The sequence below is a fragment of the Falco punctatus genome (assembly GCF_963210335.1).
Source record: "Falco punctatus genome assembly, chromosome: 1".
Lineage (NCBI taxonomy): Eukaryota > Metazoa > Chordata > Aves > Falconiformes > Falconidae > Falco > Falco punctatus.
This window is the reverse complement of record NC_137580.1, coordinates 51,349,319-51,366,990: the sequence shown is the minus strand read 5'-3', so window position 1 is coordinate 51,366,990 and position 17,672 is coordinate 51,349,319. Positions and strand designations below refer to the sequence as shown.

The 17,672-nt window shown below is 37.3% G+C and overlaps 1 protein-coding gene across 6 annotated transcripts in view; it reads left to right on the top strand.

Moving 5' to 3' along the window:
- Positions 1-17,672, top strand: part of EVC (EvC ciliary complex subunit 1) — a gene marked incomplete at its 5' end in the record, with an annotated part of 80,962 nt that overhangs the window by 6,006 nt on the left and 57,284 nt on the right. For 4 of the 6 annotated variants that reach the window (XM_080373419.1, XM_080373418.1, XM_080373416.1 and 1 more), the window contains 9 exons: positions 974-1,057; positions 1,577-1,809; positions 2,780-2,864; positions 5,015-5,113; positions 7,380-7,517; positions 9,476-9,634; positions 11,179-11,395; positions 13,490-13,638; positions 16,462-16,560. In XM_080373419.1, coding sequence (XP_080229545.1) covers positions 974-1,057; positions 1,577-1,809; positions 2,780-2,864; positions 5,015-5,113; positions 7,380-7,517; positions 9,476-9,634; positions 11,179-11,395; positions 13,490-13,638; positions 16,462-16,560 — 1,263 coding nt within the window. Of the gene's footprint in view, positions 1-973; positions 1,058-1,576; positions 1,810-2,779; positions 2,865-5,011; positions 5,114-7,379; positions 7,518-9,475; positions 9,635-11,178; positions 11,396-13,489; positions 13,639-16,461; positions 16,561-17,672 lie in introns of all 6 variants that reach the window. The other 2 variants (XM_080373417.1, XM_080373420.1) reach the window with 1 other exon arrangement.

Genomic DNA, 17,672 nt, shown 5'->3' with positions numbered 1-17,672 from the left:
CAAGTGGTTTACATGCTGACCCCATGCTTTTAACTTTGTCAGTATATCATAAAATGACTCCTGGAAATGGAGATGAAAAAGTGCAATGATAAAAGTCTAATAAATTATGTGGTTTGCTCTTCTCTTCCCATTTGTATTTTTAGACTCTGTTAGTGCTTCGATATTTCCTAGAAAAATCTATATAAAGAAAATTGTGTTTTGACAAATCAGATTCTTTAATTTCATATGACAGAACCAAAAAAGTTAGAATAGGAAATCTGCTAAAGCTTGGATTTAAACATTCTGTCTGTATCTTACAGCCAACCTTTTATTAAGCCATACATAACCTCACCAAAAAAAGCTGATTATCCCATTGTTCCAGTGCATGAAGTAGTGGCTAGGAAAGAGGAGGAGCAGAAAGTCAGATTATGTGATATAGCAGATTTTATGAAAAGAATGCATTATCTATAAAAAGTTATCCAGAAGAACATTGGTATTTTCTCTAGATTATAGGTAAGAGTGGTACTGTAAAAGTTCTTCCTGGAAAAAACGATGACTAGTTTTGTTTAATCTATTGTTTCTTTATTTAAATTGAAAGACAGAATTTATAGCCATTACAGTATCTGTGGAGCTTATACTTTAGTAGTTTGTATTATCAAGATAATTTTAGTTACGCATGTCAAATCTTTAGTTGCTAATGGTGGAGAGAGGGAAATGAAATGGAAATAACTTGTGAATACCAGCTATCGCCTATTTTCCCTTGCAGGAATAAAAACATTTTGGAGCAGTGGTAATGACAGAGTTTCCTTTTCTGGGTTTCATACTCTGGATGAGTCATACAAGAATCTTCTTGTGCCAAAGCAGAAACAGTCAATAAATAGTTATCAATAGGAATTTCTAAGTTGTGTAACCAAAAAGGCCATGTGATATTTAGAGTGAAAAACTGTCAGATCTACTGCTGTTCCCAAATAATTTTCTGTTGTTTTTCATACAGGAAAGTGAGTGTCCTCTGAACAGTAACATCACAGCATTTGCATTAAAGGCAAAAGTGATCTATCCCATCAATCAGAAATTTAGGGTAAGGTTTTAAATTCTACTTGTAAACATTAATGACAATCATTCTGTGTCAGCGTAAATTGCAGAGTCAAGTAATGGAAGAAAACTTCCTGCCAATCTGCTTAATTGGGATGTTTCTTTGTTTATAGTCCATTGACTCAGGGCTTATTCTGCGAGATGTCAGCTGGTTTCAGCTCCCCCTGAAACCTGCAGTGCTTTACGTGGTGTGAGGTCAGTTTTCACGGTAGTCAAGAGGCTTTTTCTTTCCATTAACGTTAATGGAATTTGGGTCTGCCATAAGAAGAACCCCACAAGGATCTACCTTTCAGTAAGAAAACATGCACCAAGCAGATAGCCACAACAGAAGAATGTTTTTCTGGGCAATGCAGAAACTTGTATGATGAATCTTAATTTATGTGGAAACACTTCGCTGTGTATATCATTTAAATTTTTGCCTGAAAGCAAACACTGCAAATCGATGCGATGTTTATCTCCTTACTGTGTTGTATTAATTGACCTTGTGAATTCTGTTTGACTGTAGCCTTTGGCAGATGGCTCATCCAATCCATCTTTGCATGAGAATCCAAAGCAGGCGGTTCTGCCTAATCAGGTCATGGAGACATCTACCTCAGGCAGCCTGGGATCCCTGAGCCAGGGAGACAAAGAGGACTGCAGCTCCTCTACAACGATACATTCCACAACAAGCGATGACAGATTTCAGGCTCGAGCCTTCCTCAAGGTGACCAGCTTCCCTGAAGTGCTAACATGTGAGAGGTAAGCAGTAAACCTGTCCTTGTGTTTGGTCATTTCCTAGCGTGCCCCAGTGGTTTTCAAGACAGTCACTAAAGGTCTGGTGTAAACCAAAAGCTGGGCCTGAATGTATACATTCACATCAAGATGGGGTTATCTGCTTATAACTCTGAAAAAGTGGTGGGGGAGATTGAAGTTATGCATCATGCTGCATATTGAAAGTCAGTTTGTTCTTTATGAAATTGTGGGAATCAGAACTTTGGCAAAAGCTGTCACGTAAAAGTATACCACTGTTAGGATAAGGAGATCCCTTTGTTTTGGCTCGTATGCTCAACTGACGCATGCTGCTCAACTGAGGATGGAGTCCCCTGCACTGTAGAATGTCAAGTCACACAGCAGGTGCCTTGAGAACAGCAAGTGGCAGTGGTCTGTTCTCTCTCTTTTAATGGGAACTGCTTATGTCTTACTGTGGGAAAACAGTTCTTAGACGTGCCGCTGATGAGCAGGTAGAGCTAATCAAAATGGACTGTCGGCTCTGATTTTCTTTCAGCTGCACCGCAGCAAGGTAGCCCTAGATGAATGCATATGTGTCTGTATTCTCGTTAGCAAGAGTAAAGTCATATTTGTGTCACTATGGGGACTGGGGAGGGTACTAGCAATGAAGAATACTTTGAAAATGTCCACCGCCATTATAGCTGTTTTAATTGAAAGCTTTGTGATCCCTTTGTTGTAGCCACTCGTGGCTATATTTACCTTTTTGTAAAGGGAACTCCAACTCCAACTTTGTTAAAAGCACTGTTTTGGTTTGCTTGCTTTTATGTAGGAATATTTTACCTGAAGGACAAGGCAATGTGGAAGTAAAGTGACCTGACTGCTGGTTTGGGGCAATGTTTTTAGGATAATTTAGTGGTTAAATGAAACTGTTACATGGTGTTGCCCTTTCTTATAACCTTGATTTAGATGGATATTAACACTTTTTAAATCTTTGTTTTAGTTTTGATGTTAAGCTCTGCCTTTGCAGTCTGATTTTAAAAGATCTCATGCTTCTTGATACTGAACTCAGAAAAGAAAAACATGTGGTAGGTACTCTTGTCTCATTTATAGCTGTTTGTTTTGAACATCTTAGTTGAATATTAGTTTAGGAAATAAACGGGCTAGCTGGGAAGCAGTGTAGCAGAGTTGCATTTCTATAGTATTGTCTTAATTTTTTCTGTTGTTCCGCATATATGTGAGCTTCATAAAGGAATAAAATATACTTAAATATATTGGGCTGTGAAATACAGAGGGTCAGACCGGACAGTATAAAGATTTGGTTTTAAACTTTACTCCAGAGAATAATGTACAGCACTTGAGGTTCATTAAAAGAGGGCGAAAAATTATTTAATAAGTAAGTTTATGTCTTAAGGACACTGCTTGTGCATTGCAACTCTAAGGACTCCGAACTCTTTGAATAAAACTGAAAATTCGGTTCAGCTGAATCAGTACCATTGTGATAAGTACAGTAGTCATGATTTTGTAGGACTGCGGAACCATATATAGCTAGATACATCAAGTCACAGCATCCAGAGCTGACAGGGGAAAAAAAAATAAACTGTATACATTTAAAGCCACAGAATACTCCATTAGGAGAAGTGTTTGTGGTGACCTGTTATGATCAAGTACAGCATCATTACTGTTACTGAGTTTTAGCTCAGTTAATATAAATCTGGACATAAAGTATACAGCTTTCTCCTCCCCTTCTTTCACAACCTCTTTTAAAATAGATTGGTTATTTCTGATATTCACAGTGCATCTAATAAATTACATTTCAAGGGGTGGAATTTTCTGAACAGATTTCTCATGGGTTATTCCCGTTTAAGAAGATGAGAAAGGAAACCTGAGATCAGATTTCAGAAGGAAGTTTAGCTTGACTAGGGAAGGTTGAACTTCATCTCAAAGTTAATCATCAATTTGTAAATAAAGGTAAGGTAAAATGGTGATGTAATCACAGAAACACTAAGAAAACATTCATTTAACAGACTTTGTGGCCCACCAGAAATTATCATGAAGGCAGATGACTTTGACCTTTAGCTGAAGCTTTGAGTAGATTAATATTTTTGCTAGCAGGGAAAAAGGGCAAAAATTTTCAGTCTAGAGAGTAGTTTCTTCCTTTTCCACTCTCCTTTCTCTGATTTCAGTCTACCTTAGGATCTAGGTCCTCTTCCTTCAGTGTTTTCCTGATTTTTTTTTTTTTTCAATAGTAAGTGGTATTTTGGTGGTGTGAGTTTGAAACTTGCCAAACTCCTATCCAAAATGTTGGCAAGTGAGATTCAAAACATGACTGCTTCATGGTTTTCTCTTCTACCGAGCTCTAATTACAACATATTTTTCAGATGTTTATTGACTGAAATGTGGCTTTGATAACTGTTTATATATGTAAATAAAATTGTATTTATATTTTTATATGCTTAAAATGGGCAACTTCTGCATCATCTGTTTTCAAGTACATGAGTAATAGGTAGGTGGCTGTTAAATTTCACAGTGGAAAATGCTGCAGTAGTTACTAATGAAGTGAATTGTCTTTACACTGACACTCTGAGGCAAGAGGGGAAGAGGTTAAGCAAAGATTATCCCAGTGTTCAAAAACATCTTTTTGAAGGCAATAGTATTACAATCTTAAAAAAAAATCACACCAAAAGCACAACTGGATAATAGGTGTATTTTTTGTAAGAGAAGGTAGCTGGAACTTGAGATGGTTACTATTGGGTCATATGTTTGGTACTTATTTGACCAACTACAGTTGAAATTAAAAATATCAAACAAAAATATTTGATACTTATTTGGCCAGCCTCAGTTGAAATCATAGTAATGAATATGTTAGTATCTTTCAGTTTAGGAGTTCATTAAACTTTAGAAAAATGGGCTTTGTATTCTTAAGTGATCTGCATTTTCTCTGGTAAAGGACAGTTTCAGATGTGTTGGTCTGGTTACAATGATATGTGAGATTATATTATGTCCTTGTCTATGTTAGAACTGTGTTGTACCATTTTCCAGTATCTTACTGAAGCCAAAGCCAAAGAATTTTTCACAATGGAAGTACTACAGAGTTGCTGATGATGTGTCTGTTATTTTGCTTATGATTCACTATAGTCTCACTGACTGATAAAAATCAACAAAAGTTATCACAAAGATGTCCTTACAGTGTTGAGCAGGCACTTACCCTAGGTTTTGTCTCCTTCCTTTCAAGCAGATGTTTATTCAGGTTCTCAAAATATACCTCACAGACTTTTATCATAAAAAGAAGATTACTGATGATTTGTTCAAGAAGATCCTCTTAAATCAGAAAAATGTAAGTGTTTTTGTGGGTTAATATTTAAGACCACAGAAGAATTAATTAATTAATCCCACCTGTTGGTACAAGCTGCCACAGACTTGCTCCTTTTAAGCAGCAATGTGATTTGTAACCTATTTCAGAAGAAATGCAAAGAAACTCCCTTGTTAGTTGGTTCTCTCTATTACCTTCTCTACATTTCCTCATTGTTATTGTATGAGGTGATCAGAACAGTGATGTGTGTAATATGTTGAGGATAAAAGTATTTTGTAGTTTAATCCATTCAAGCAAACAGAACATTGTGAACCTTATTCACTCAGATTTAATAATTTCTAATTATCAGGTCTTTGTCTGGTCCCATGTATCATTACTGATAATAAAATAGCAGGAAATAAAGTACTAGGAGGAAACTCAAGGCTTTCATCAAGGGAAAATATACTTGTTTTCCTCACTGTTGTCCTTTTTTCTTCCATATAGTTGTGTCAAAATCCATATGCCACTTGTGAACTGGAAGACATACATTGACGGTCAAAATGCATTTCAGGTGGAGTCATAGTACTATTTTTAAGATTATTACAAGGAAAAAAGATTTAAAAAACCTAAACAAAACAGGAGAACTACTGGTTCCACTTTGCATTTTCGAGGTTAGAGTCATAGAAAAGTGTGGGTTGAGGGGCACATCTGGAGATCATCTCATCCAAACTTCTGTAGGAAGCAGGGCCTTAAGTAAGGTTATCCAGTGCCCTTCCAATCCAAGTCTTGAGTATTTGCCCTAAAGGAGACTCCACTGTTTCTCTGAGCAGCCTAATCCAATATATAATCTTCTCACATACAGATGGAATTTCACATTTAGGCATTAGTCTATCAGCTTGTCAGCTCTAGTTGGTTGAGATTTATTTTGTTTGTGCAGTATCACAATCTGTGAATATCAGGAATCTCTGTAGTTGTACCTTATAATTTATATCAGAATGTGTTTTGCCTTAAAACCAGTCTTCTGCCTTAAATCTTCAGTTTTAATATTAAAGTTGATTGTAATTACTAAAGGAAAAATTATTTTTGGTGTGTGAATCCCTTTTTCTGATGGACTTCTGGTAATTACTTCAATTTATAAACACAGAGGTAATACAGATGCATGTTTCCCGGTATAGCCTAACTCTTAAAGAGGTTTGACAGCATCAGTGTCTTTGTGCACCTAACTGAGCTGCTTCAAGGTGAAGATTAAAAATTTGTTAGATGAAGTAATTGCTAGAGTAGTCCAGTTGTCTGAGTGTCAATATGGGATTCCTGTGTCCTGTATTATGGAGAGAAAAGTCTTGGACATGTGGCAATCTTAGAGTTTCCATATCATGTAAAGGGACAAGGCTGGTTATGAATACAGTGTAAAAGAGATGTTGGTAATAAGCAAAAGCGTTAGCACTAGAAACTATTTACTGTCATACTGCATTGCCAAGATGGAAGATTATATGATTTATTGCAGCAGCATTTTCCTCTTTTAATTCTGCATTGTAAGAAAAATGCATAGGATTTTGATGAAATTGTTTGTGAAGCTTGTCAAAATGTGGTTACATTTCTTTAAGGCATAAGAGTATCAAGTTAATGCATTGACACTTAAAATTGGGTGGTATTAAAAGTAAATGCTTGTTGTGTAAGGCATGTTTCAGCAACTGAAGAATCCTCCATTTCAGTACCAACCTCCTAAGTAATGACAGAAGACTAATACTTGTTGCTATCATTAGCTTTCAGAAAAAATAATCATGGCTTCAAAGGACTGAAAAACTGTAAAAAAACCCATATAATCATGTAGCCTGTAATTTGTCCCATATGAGCATTACAGGTGTTCATCCGTGTGTGCTAGCACTCTGCAGGAAACGCTGATTGTCATATCTGGATACATACTTCTGCTTTTAAACACAACATGTGCACTTATAGCTGCCTCTGAGGATGGGGCATGTGCATTAAAATAAAAATACATTTGTGGATAGATTCAAAGGATTATTAGTATGAAAGTTTAGGAAGCAGTGTTTACTAAAACTTGAATTCAGTAAAGATGGTATTCACATACTAGTGGAAATGTACGTATTTGTACTAACTGTGGTTCAGAGCTACCGTACACCTTGAGTTTTCTTTGCTTGCTGCAGAAGGTACATTACTCAGAGATAGAACTTCCTAAACACTCTTGTTCAGCTTTCTTAACTGTGAGCCAAAAATAACATACCAGTTCACTCCTGAATTTAGAAGTTATGCCTGTTTTTCTGTGTAACAAATCATTTGCTTTTTCCTCCAGGATTTTGAAGAATTACAGAAGCAGCTTCACTCTAGACTCCAGAATACTGAGGTGTCAGGAGCCCATAATTCAGAGTACCAGACTGTAGAAGACTTAGAAAGGAAAGAAAGGGAATATTCTGAGCACGTAATAGATAATGTAACTTTCAATTTTTTTCTAAAATTTTATTGTAATGTTATTCTTTTGGTGTGGAATGCTTTTTTATTTTTTTTAACTGTTGTGTTGACTAGTCCACAGTTAGTAGTCTAGATGTGTACAACTCCTGAAAATATTTTTACACTGCTCCAGCAAGGTATTTCCAACGTCCTTTGGGACCCAATGTTTTTTATACAAACAGTTTTATCACAGTGCATTTAGAACTGAGAAATGTCTCTGGCTTGTCAGATGGTAAGATTTATTTCAAGCCTGTGTATAGCCCGACTTTTAGGAATTTTGTCCTAGCACCTGTTTTCTTCAGTCCTCCATAACTGAGTAAGAGGTAATAAGAGGCTATAAAACTTTTTCAACTGAAATAAGTACCAAGAAAATAATTACAGTACAACCTTTTTAGTATGCTTTGCACATTTACTTAAGCAAAACATTTTTCTTTAGCACCTTTCTACATTAGAATTAGAATACATTTACGTGATGTAAATTGATGTAAAATTATGCAGCATTGATGTAAAAATACAGTTTGATAGCAGGCATTTGATTCTCAAATTAAGATTTTTTTTTCTCTTCAGTAGTGTCACTGTGTCTGAATAGCTTGCAGGCTAGAAAAGTGGAGGTTAAGAGTATTCTGTATATTATTTTCCAGCAAACTGAGTAGTCTGAAAGATATTCTCCTTCCCAGTCCTGTTTTTTGAGGTATGAGCAAATTCACTGCTGATGAAAATGAGAGACTGACTAGTCAGACTGATAGCAATGTGAGCTGCCTGCACTGATTGACACTTCAGCCCTGAACTAAACAGCCCATCATCTCAGACTTGGGCCTTTTCCATAGAGGATTTAATAGAGAAGTTTTTTAATATCTTGTGGTTAAGTGCTTCACTGGGAATTTTCTCAGCTTTCTCTTGATTCTCTGTGCCTTTCACTTTATAGTGGAAGTCCTGGTAATGATGGTACATCTGTGTCAAGGTTTTTTTTGCGATTTAACTTTGCTCTGTGAAAAATTGATTGTTTAGAGTTCTCTGGCGTTAGTCACATAAAAAAATTGCTGGCAGCCTCGCTGAGCAACATGAGGCAGTTATTCAACAGAAGCAGTCATCCTTCAGTGGGTCTGTCAGTCTTATGCCAGCAGATGCTTTTCATCCATATTGAAAATGATTTCCCTGTGCACAGATTCATATAGATCAGGACCTTGAACTAATCCACTCTTACCTCTGTAATATAAAGGGGTTTTTTGCCTTACAGATGCCATAGTCACATTTTTTTCCAAAACTCAGACATAGTATAAATCTTGACAGTGGGTAAATTTTCTTATCTTTATGTGTACTAGTAATCCCATTGAAGACCACAGAATATTCACAGTTGTGCACAATCATAAGTGTTTGCGTGATTGGAGCCTAAAACTAGAGATTACCCATATGATAATATGTTGGAATAGGCTCATGGACTGTGCTGATACTGCATAAAGTACTTCATGCCAGCACAGTTACAAAGTGCTTATGTAGCATGTGTCTTTGAAAGGCTTTAATGGTGAAAAACAGTGACAATTTTCACTTTTCCTAAAATGCCTGCTCCCACAGCTAAACAAACTTCTCAGAAAAAAGGATTGCAGTTTGGTATCTTTTTTAGTTTTCCCATTACTGCTAACAATGTAATAGGCTTTTATAGATGCAATACATAGAGAACTAACAAATTCTTAGCAGGTTATACAGAATGACTACATTTTAAAAAGGTCAGGATTGATCTACTGGTTATGTGCCACCAGCACGTGTATCATCATGTAGTAAACAGGCACTGTAGCTATGAAAAATTTTCACTGTAACTAATACCAAAAGCTGTCTGTAGTCTCGGTGACTTGTATCTTGGTAGACTCGTACACCTCTTGCTGTAATGAAATATTAGATGATTAATGAGGGAACATGAATTGGTTTTTGATTCATATTCCACAGATGGAAACTTTCTGGAAGCAGACTGACAAAGCCCAGCAGGCTTTTTTGGACCAAACAAAATGCTCAAGTGCCAAAGCAACAAAGATAATGATGGATCTGACTGAGAAGATGATTGCAGTAGAAAGCTTATTAAGTGAATCTCAAGATTTGCAGGCAATGGTAAAGTACAAAAAGAAATCAAAGTTGAGAGAGATTTAGTCAATCTGAACATAAAGAATGATGCAAGTGCACAGAGTCTGTCAGTCCTGCCTCAGGAATGATGTAGGCAGCTTACTCTGGTTGTCTCTTTCAGCTTTGTTTCAAAGAGCTCAGCTTCGATTGTGGTTTATGAAGACTCACGGGAGGGTGAACTCTCTGCACTTGAGTTCTAATTCTCAAAATACCGTTCAGGCAGTCATGTTAGGAAAAAGCGGTATTAATGCAGACAGTGAGCCAGGAGCAAGAGGACTGGATCTAATGATGAAGAAAAATTGTTACCTTGGGCATTAGGTTATTTCTTTTTCTTTCAGAGTGTTTATTCCACTTTGAGAAATCCTAATTTAAATTTTAGGCTGATACTGTGTGTACAGTGACTTTAACTGGAATTGAAGACCCTTAACATCTCTTAGTGATACAGTCTCAAGAGGGAAAAATGCATTTGTGAATGCATCAGCACTGTGCTTTATGTTGTCTTAAATCTAACAGGTCCTATATTTGCTTTGCACAGGACATACTAAAATAATTACTTGAAATTTATAAGTTAACAGTACAATCAGAATCTGGCCCACTGAATTTATTATTAGTTTGGAGAATAAATGGATAGCTAGCTTTATTTGGCTTACTAAAGCACATACAGTAATTATTAGCTTGTTAGTTTTGCATTGGAGCAGCAAGTAAACTGAGCTGGCGAGGTGTGAAAATAGTCTTTGCGGCTGATCACACTTGACCCGTACTGGGCTACTGTACAATAAGTTCCTTCAGATGGTCAGGCTTCAAATGAGGTGTTTGGATATAGATACAGAACATATTTCTACCTGAAGTCACTACCATGATGCTTACATCTCATTGCAAAGGTCATTGTATGTGTGCGTCTGTTAACTGCAGTAGTTGTCACACTCTTTCCAACCTTGCAGCATTATCTAAAGTAGTTGCATATTCACCCAGGAAATCTTGCTCTATACTGGAATCTTGGGCTTCTTCTCTAATAGTGAAATGAAAGATGCTAGGCCATAGGCAATTGTACTAGTTTTTAGTATATTTACTGAATTCCAGCTGACAACACACTCGAAGGAGTCACAGCAGTATCAAAATAAGATACGTGTCAAAATGAAGGTCCATGCTGGTGTGCCATATAGCATCTTGAAAAGAGGTCCGCAACTTCCATGTTGCCCTTCTGTCTGTCTTTCCCCCTTGAGTATTTAAGTTTGTTCTGCAAGCTTGTTGTTGTCTTTTCCTGCCTTAATGTCATCTTGTCAGCTACAAATAATGGAAAACACTGGTAGTTTTAGATTAGGTCTTGCAGTTGAACATGCAATAAATCTACTGCTATCCTACACTGGTCAAGATTTTCAGAAGTATTTAAGTACATAAAGATTGTTATTCACATGGTCTTGAGAAGCCTTAGTTTTCTGTGTAGTTTGTAAATTAATAATACAATGAGAGGACAACCACAACCGAAGACCGGTTCTTGGTTTCTGAACAGGACTTTTTCATGTTTGTTTTAGGACATTCAGGAAAGGTTATTCAGCTGGGAGCTTATGGTGAAAATGGTTGATTCACTGAAATCCTATATACCAGAAGAGTGCAAGTGTAGATTAAATATTGTATCAAATATTCTAGACCATTTAACTGTAAAGAATAATCTCTCTGTCCGACAAAAAGAAGAACTTTTAACAGATCTGCACAAGGCCTTCTGGGAACAGCTGGCGCATTTCAGTAATGGTGAGTACTTAGACCAGAGCTCATGACTTAACAAATATGGGTATGAGTTCTCATTATTGTATTAAATAGTAAAGAAATGATGGCTTTGGCCCCATACCCTCTGTTTTAAAAAGGTGTTGATGAGCTGGCCAGGAACACTATTATTGTGAAGGGTGGATGCTCAGAATGGGAACCTTGGCTTTAAGCCTTTTAGGTCTTGTTCCAGGCATTACTATGAAGTTACTGTACAGTTCACATAATCTATACCTTATTTCATTAATCTGAAAATTGAAGAAGAGTCACATTTGTTCCAAGTGTTTGTGAGATTTCTTCATTTACTGTTAATGTACTTGACATTGTTCGTGGTACTGGCTAGTGTTAGGAACAGAAAGAGCTGTATATGTGCAGAATACCATCTTATGATCTCCTGCTAGCATGTGGAGCCAGAAGATAACACAAAAGAGTTGTGCTGTCACTCTTGTGAAAAGATATCTTTAAAGCTTATGATCTTCAGGTGAACTTCTCTTGTATTATGTCAGACTAAAATATTTCAAAAAACTAAGTCTCTTCCTCTTCCACCCTTCGCCTTTCCTATCTGTAAAGTACACAATTGTAACAGAGTCTAAGCTACTGACCCACTGATTTAAGGTTCTCCCTGTGTTACTGTGCATGTTACCTACTGCACAAGATGTTGAGAAACATAGCCCAACTTCTCTAATAGGTGCTGTATCAAGGGCTCAGTGCTTCCCATGAGCGCTTATGGAAAATTAAGAGTACATGGTTAGCCAAAAAGAAAGCAGTGAGAAGTATTTAACACATTTTCCAGAACCTTTTCTGCTGTTTGTGGGCGTATTTAAAGAAAATTGTCCTAGTAAGATGGCATTTGGGTTAGAGCTCAGTGGATGGAATAGTCAGAATTAATGTAGTCTTGTTGCAGTATATTCTTGCTGCAGTGCTGCTCATTCACTTTTTGGCATTCACTGATACCATTTTCTGATATGAATTGTATATTGTGGTACAGATTTTCATGGACGTTTGCTTCTAAAACTGGCGTACCTAGTTCATAGTCTTTGCATAGGTTCAGCCACTAACATTCCTTAAGCATACATCTGTGGGTGTTTTTTCCCCACTTTTTGTCAATTTTCTCTTGTTCCAGAGCAAAAATACCTCAGTCAAGGCCTTGATTTTATGCCAAGTAGGTGTTTATAGCTATATATAGCTATATATTATAGTACAGCCTGTGCAAAAGGGCATTATCAACCTCCTGGGTTTAGATAGAAATGAAATGTGTTAAAAAATAAAACAAAATCTGGAGTGCAGCATTTTCACATGAGAGTCTATGTTGACCTTGGTTATGAGCTCCTAAATACATTAAGTTAAACTGTACCTGTAATTCACAAGCAGAGCACAGGGCCAGCAAGACTGCTCCTAGGAAGCAAACAAGGAAGTAGTGGAGAGTCAAGTAGTGTTTAAAAATAACAGTTGCTACATTTGTTCAGATGACATTTTTATTACAGGTTTTCCTGTACTTTCAATGCACTTTCAAGTGTTTTGTCACTGCACCATCAGCCTGTGGATAAGCACAGTAAATTAGCATGGAGAATAAGTAACATGCTAGTGCTACAGTACTGTATTACTTTATTTCTCCAAAAAGTAATTTCTTATAGTTAAGGCAGCTTGGTGTGGTGGCACAACAGCAGCCACAAATGACTATTTCTTTGTGTTCCCCTTTAGCTGTCTGTGTCAGGAGTGAAGTACTGGTCTGGGACAGGGTGAGTGGGGGGAAATGAATTAAGTTCTTAGGTGGAGAGGCAATGAGACATGAAGCGGAGGCAGCACATCAAAAGCACCAGTTCCATTCTGAAGCACCAGTGAAAGGGAGGGTGCAGGATGGTAATGATCCAAAACCCTGATGGATTTAAGTGCCATGTAACAACCCAAAAGTTCACATCTAAAAAGTCCGAAGTAGGAGTCAAATATGAAATCCTGCATGGTAATTACGTGCCTGTTTCACTCTCTAACAGATTTCTGTGCGCTTATGTTGTGTGACAGTAGCAGATGCTACTTTCTCCCTGTGGAGTTGTGGTATCTAATCATCAGTGGTTTATGTTCCAGAATGTATGCAGCAAAGTAAAGACATGATCTTGAAACAACTGGAGTGCCGTGCAAAGAAGAGAGAAGAGCTCAAAAACAGACACAAAGCTGAACAGGGGAGTCTCCTCAGTAAAACTTTTCGTAATGAAGATGTTCATGATTTTCTTAAGGTGAGCATGTAAAAGCTTAATTTCACTGTTCCATTAGTTTTTAAGGCCAAATATATTGCAGATTTCTCTGAGTTCCATAAAGTTGGGATTTTTGAGACCTCCTGGGAATCATGTACAGTAGCACAGGTAGGAAGGGGTGAAATCCCCTGTTGCCTAAGCTTTCTTAGAGACTTTTTCTTCAGTGTTGGTGTTGTCACATTGGAACAAAATGCTAAAGGGTGTTAATGCTAGATTGCATGTTTTTTGGAAAATCTCTTTTACTTAGATACTATATGTTCAATATAGGAAATCTGTGGAGGGAAGTATCTGGCCTGCATTACAGAAGAAAGCAGACTGCACTAATCTAATTGCTTTTCTATGGGTGAGGTTACTGAGGCTCAAAAGACTATCAAATTTCACATAAGCAGAGGAAAAACTCATTGTGATTGCTGGCTGAATACCTTAGAGAAGGCTAGCAATAGATAATTTAATATGGTATACAGTGGCCAGTGTAATGTTTTTTTGGCCATATTTTCTGTACAGCTTTATTGTTGTTCAGAATGTATATACAACATCAGAGTTCTTAGCTGTAAATGCTGAGAGCTGGAAAACTCCTATAACTGCTGAGAACTACAGACCCCAGTTACTAAGAAATAATAAAAAAAATCAGTCCTCAATTTTCATGAAAAGAAATAGTTTAACGGTTAAAGTGTTACATCCAGCAGTGTTAAACTTTTGATGAAATTTAATAACGTAGATAAATTACTGTATGAGAAGACCCAAATTCCTGTGGCACACTGTCAAAATTTATTGATCTCAACACTGCAATTTTGTACTGCAGGGCCAAGTTCTTTAATTATATTGTATGAATTAGATAATGCAGTTACTGTTCTTGTATGCAACATCTGTCTGGCAACACCTAACTTGAAAACAAAAGGTTTCAGGCACTTTAAAACAGCAGAGCACATTTTACCTCTGTCTTTTCATAACTTGAGACTATATAATTCTATCACACGTTTTTGTAGCCACTGAGGACTTGTGAATGTATTTTCCTTACACACATAATTCAGAATTCTTGGACACCTCCCAAATTCATTAAACAAAGCTTAGAACTTCTGTAATAAGACCTCTCCCTGACAAAGTTAGTCACACAGCTTTGTGCAAGAGGTGCTCTATTCTGTACTCCTTAGAAAGCTAACAAATATGCTTAGTTAAACTGTAGACTAATGATCTACTTATGACAAGTTGAGCAGGAATAGACAACTTGCACTTCATGCTGCAGGACAGAACACAACCGAATCTTAGTATTATGAAACGCCTGTGTGCAAATAGTAAGACAAATCAGAAATTTAAGCTTTGCTGGTGCCAGAGTGGAGAAAGCCTTTTGTCCCAGAATGGATGGGGTCTTGAGTCCAGAGACTGATTGAAGCATAAGAAGAAATTGTATATATCTACAGCTACCATGGTTTGTCTTAAATTATCCGGTAATTATTTTTTGCGAACAATCCCCTCAACATTGAGAAGCTATTTTAAACCTGTTTCATGGTTCACAGCCAGACCAGCAGTGAAGGAGTTGGTCCTGAATCCTCACCATGAGCCCAGAGTTGTAGCCATCAAGTGCACTCTTTTCTCTGGCTTCCCCCCTACATCTCATCAAAATGCAACCATGGTAGCAGCCTCGGCAGTATCTGACCTTACTGCTGAATTTTCAGTGGTTGCCGATGAAGAAGGTGGATTTTGCAGTGAATTTTCTTTGCATCAGTTTCTTCTGAATATGAGTTGGATGGTAATGATTTTGTTGCTGCAGTACTGAGGTTTTTTTGTTATATGACAAAATGACCTAGATAGTAAAGGTTAGAGTCCCTATATCATTCTGCCTCCTACATTTATGTTTCCACTGGAAAAAGGAGCATTTTCATTTTGTTTTTCACTGGCAGAGAGTACAGGGATGATCAAGTGAAGCACACAGCCAAAAAGTGCTAGTTATGGTAACCCAGTCTTGCTCAGCCCTACCTCGGTGGGCATACAAGTTACAGCAATCAACTTGTCAAATTCCGTGTTAAACTATGATTTCATCAGTGTGAATTTTCAAGTCCACCTCTACAAGAATGACCTGAACATGGAGAGTTTATGAGCACTTTCATGCTCTTTAGAAGAACCCTATTGACATACCTGGAAAGCCATGTCTACCACAGGAATGTGAGAGGGCACTTGGTAGTTTAAATCAAAATATGGAATATTTATGTATAAGACCACTCATTAGTCTATAGAATGGGATGTTCTTTGCCTGTGAAATTCAGTCTTCCATTACATCACATGAGGATGCCAACACATTACAGTCCTAGCTTGAAGAAAAAAAAAATAATTGCACCCTCTTAAGTCTCTGACCAAGGACCAAATCTGGACGAAGTCATAGATCAGCCTTTTAGGGAGCACCATGGGACATGGTGACTAACCCCAGTGTAAAAGCCCTATACAGTGTGATACTACTGTAACTAAGGTGTCTGATGATGGTATCTGATGGCTGTTCTGCACCTCATAGTACTGGCTGTGATGAAGCAATACTCATACACAGGAAAGCAGGCTGCAAATCAGATAATTTCACAATTTCCAGTACTAGTACATATTATTTAATCCCAAATTGCTGAGGCTAGGGAGTTTCATACTCAAGACTAGATATGCTCAAATTGAGGTGATAAGGCAAGTTTCATTTCCCTCTGAGTCACAGTTTCAGATAAACACTGCTGTGATGATACATGGGAAGGAGATCAGGGAAGGGGAGGATCAGAAAAAGCTATCAAAACTTTTCCAGCTATTTAAATATACCTATTGTGTTTCTTTTAGGCTTACCATGAGCTGCTAGAGAAGCATCGACAAGCACAGTGGGAACTGGAGGAGGAGGATGACTTCAAGAGCACTGAGGCTGTTGCAGATCTCTACAAGGTACCACCTCTAGTGATATGTGTTATTTAGTAAAATAATTCTCATGATCCTCTAACCTCGCTACACAATGTCAGAGCCTGGGAGGGTTGGGGAATTGCAAGAGAGATCATGGCAGCTCCAGGAAGCTAGGCTGGCAAACCAGGAGATAGAGACAGGACAATCTTCCACATTAGGTTGCCTTTTCCACTACCTTCCCAATCCACTACATTTCCTAACCTCACATTAGTCAGAAAATGCCTATGTGGTCTGCCAAAATATGCTGCCTGCATGGCTGACAAGGCTACAATAACTTTGAGAGCATACAACATCTGGCATTACTACTGGGAGAGAGACTTCTTTTATGTAGCATAATTATCTCCTGTGCACCACAGTAGGATGATACTATTCTTAGTTAACTTCACTACATCTCAAAAAATAGTTTTCTCATCTCTTTTCCTCTCAGAGAAATTGTTTTGACGCTAGTTAATTCCCTGAAATAAGTTCAGATCTTTTGTGTAAGTAATATTTTTAGACTTCTTTATATTACTGATTTGGAAAATATGTAGATACTTCATGCTTTTGCATCATCTTTAATGATTTTCTGTCTGCACTGAAAAAATATATAACATGATCTATCTGATGAAGCCCAAAGCTGTAGCCAGCAATGACCTTTAATTAGGCTGGAGCTAATCACTTTCAGCTCAACAGAATCCTTGTCATGATTAATTATGACCAGATCAGGGTGTTATGGAAACTTGTAGTCCCTATCACATTAGGATAAGATACCCACACAATCTTAATTAGCTCTAGTCTACATGCACGTTTTCAGATTGAGTTGATAAAAAAAATAAAGCCACTGTATTTAGAACAAATAGTTTTGCCGTGGTTTTATGCAATAGTGCAAGCAACAGAGTATTTGAGAACTATTACTGCTACTTTGGAGAAAGGTAAAGTTTGCTTGGAGGGCTATGCCAGTGAATAAGGGTGGATTAAATGTGCAAAACTATTTAATTTAAGAAAAATCAACATGTCTGCTGATATTACTGTGCATTACTATACAGTCCATTCTCCAGAGTTACTAACTGCTCCACCCCCTTCCTCAATTCACCTGAAGTCTCTGGAGACCAAAGAAT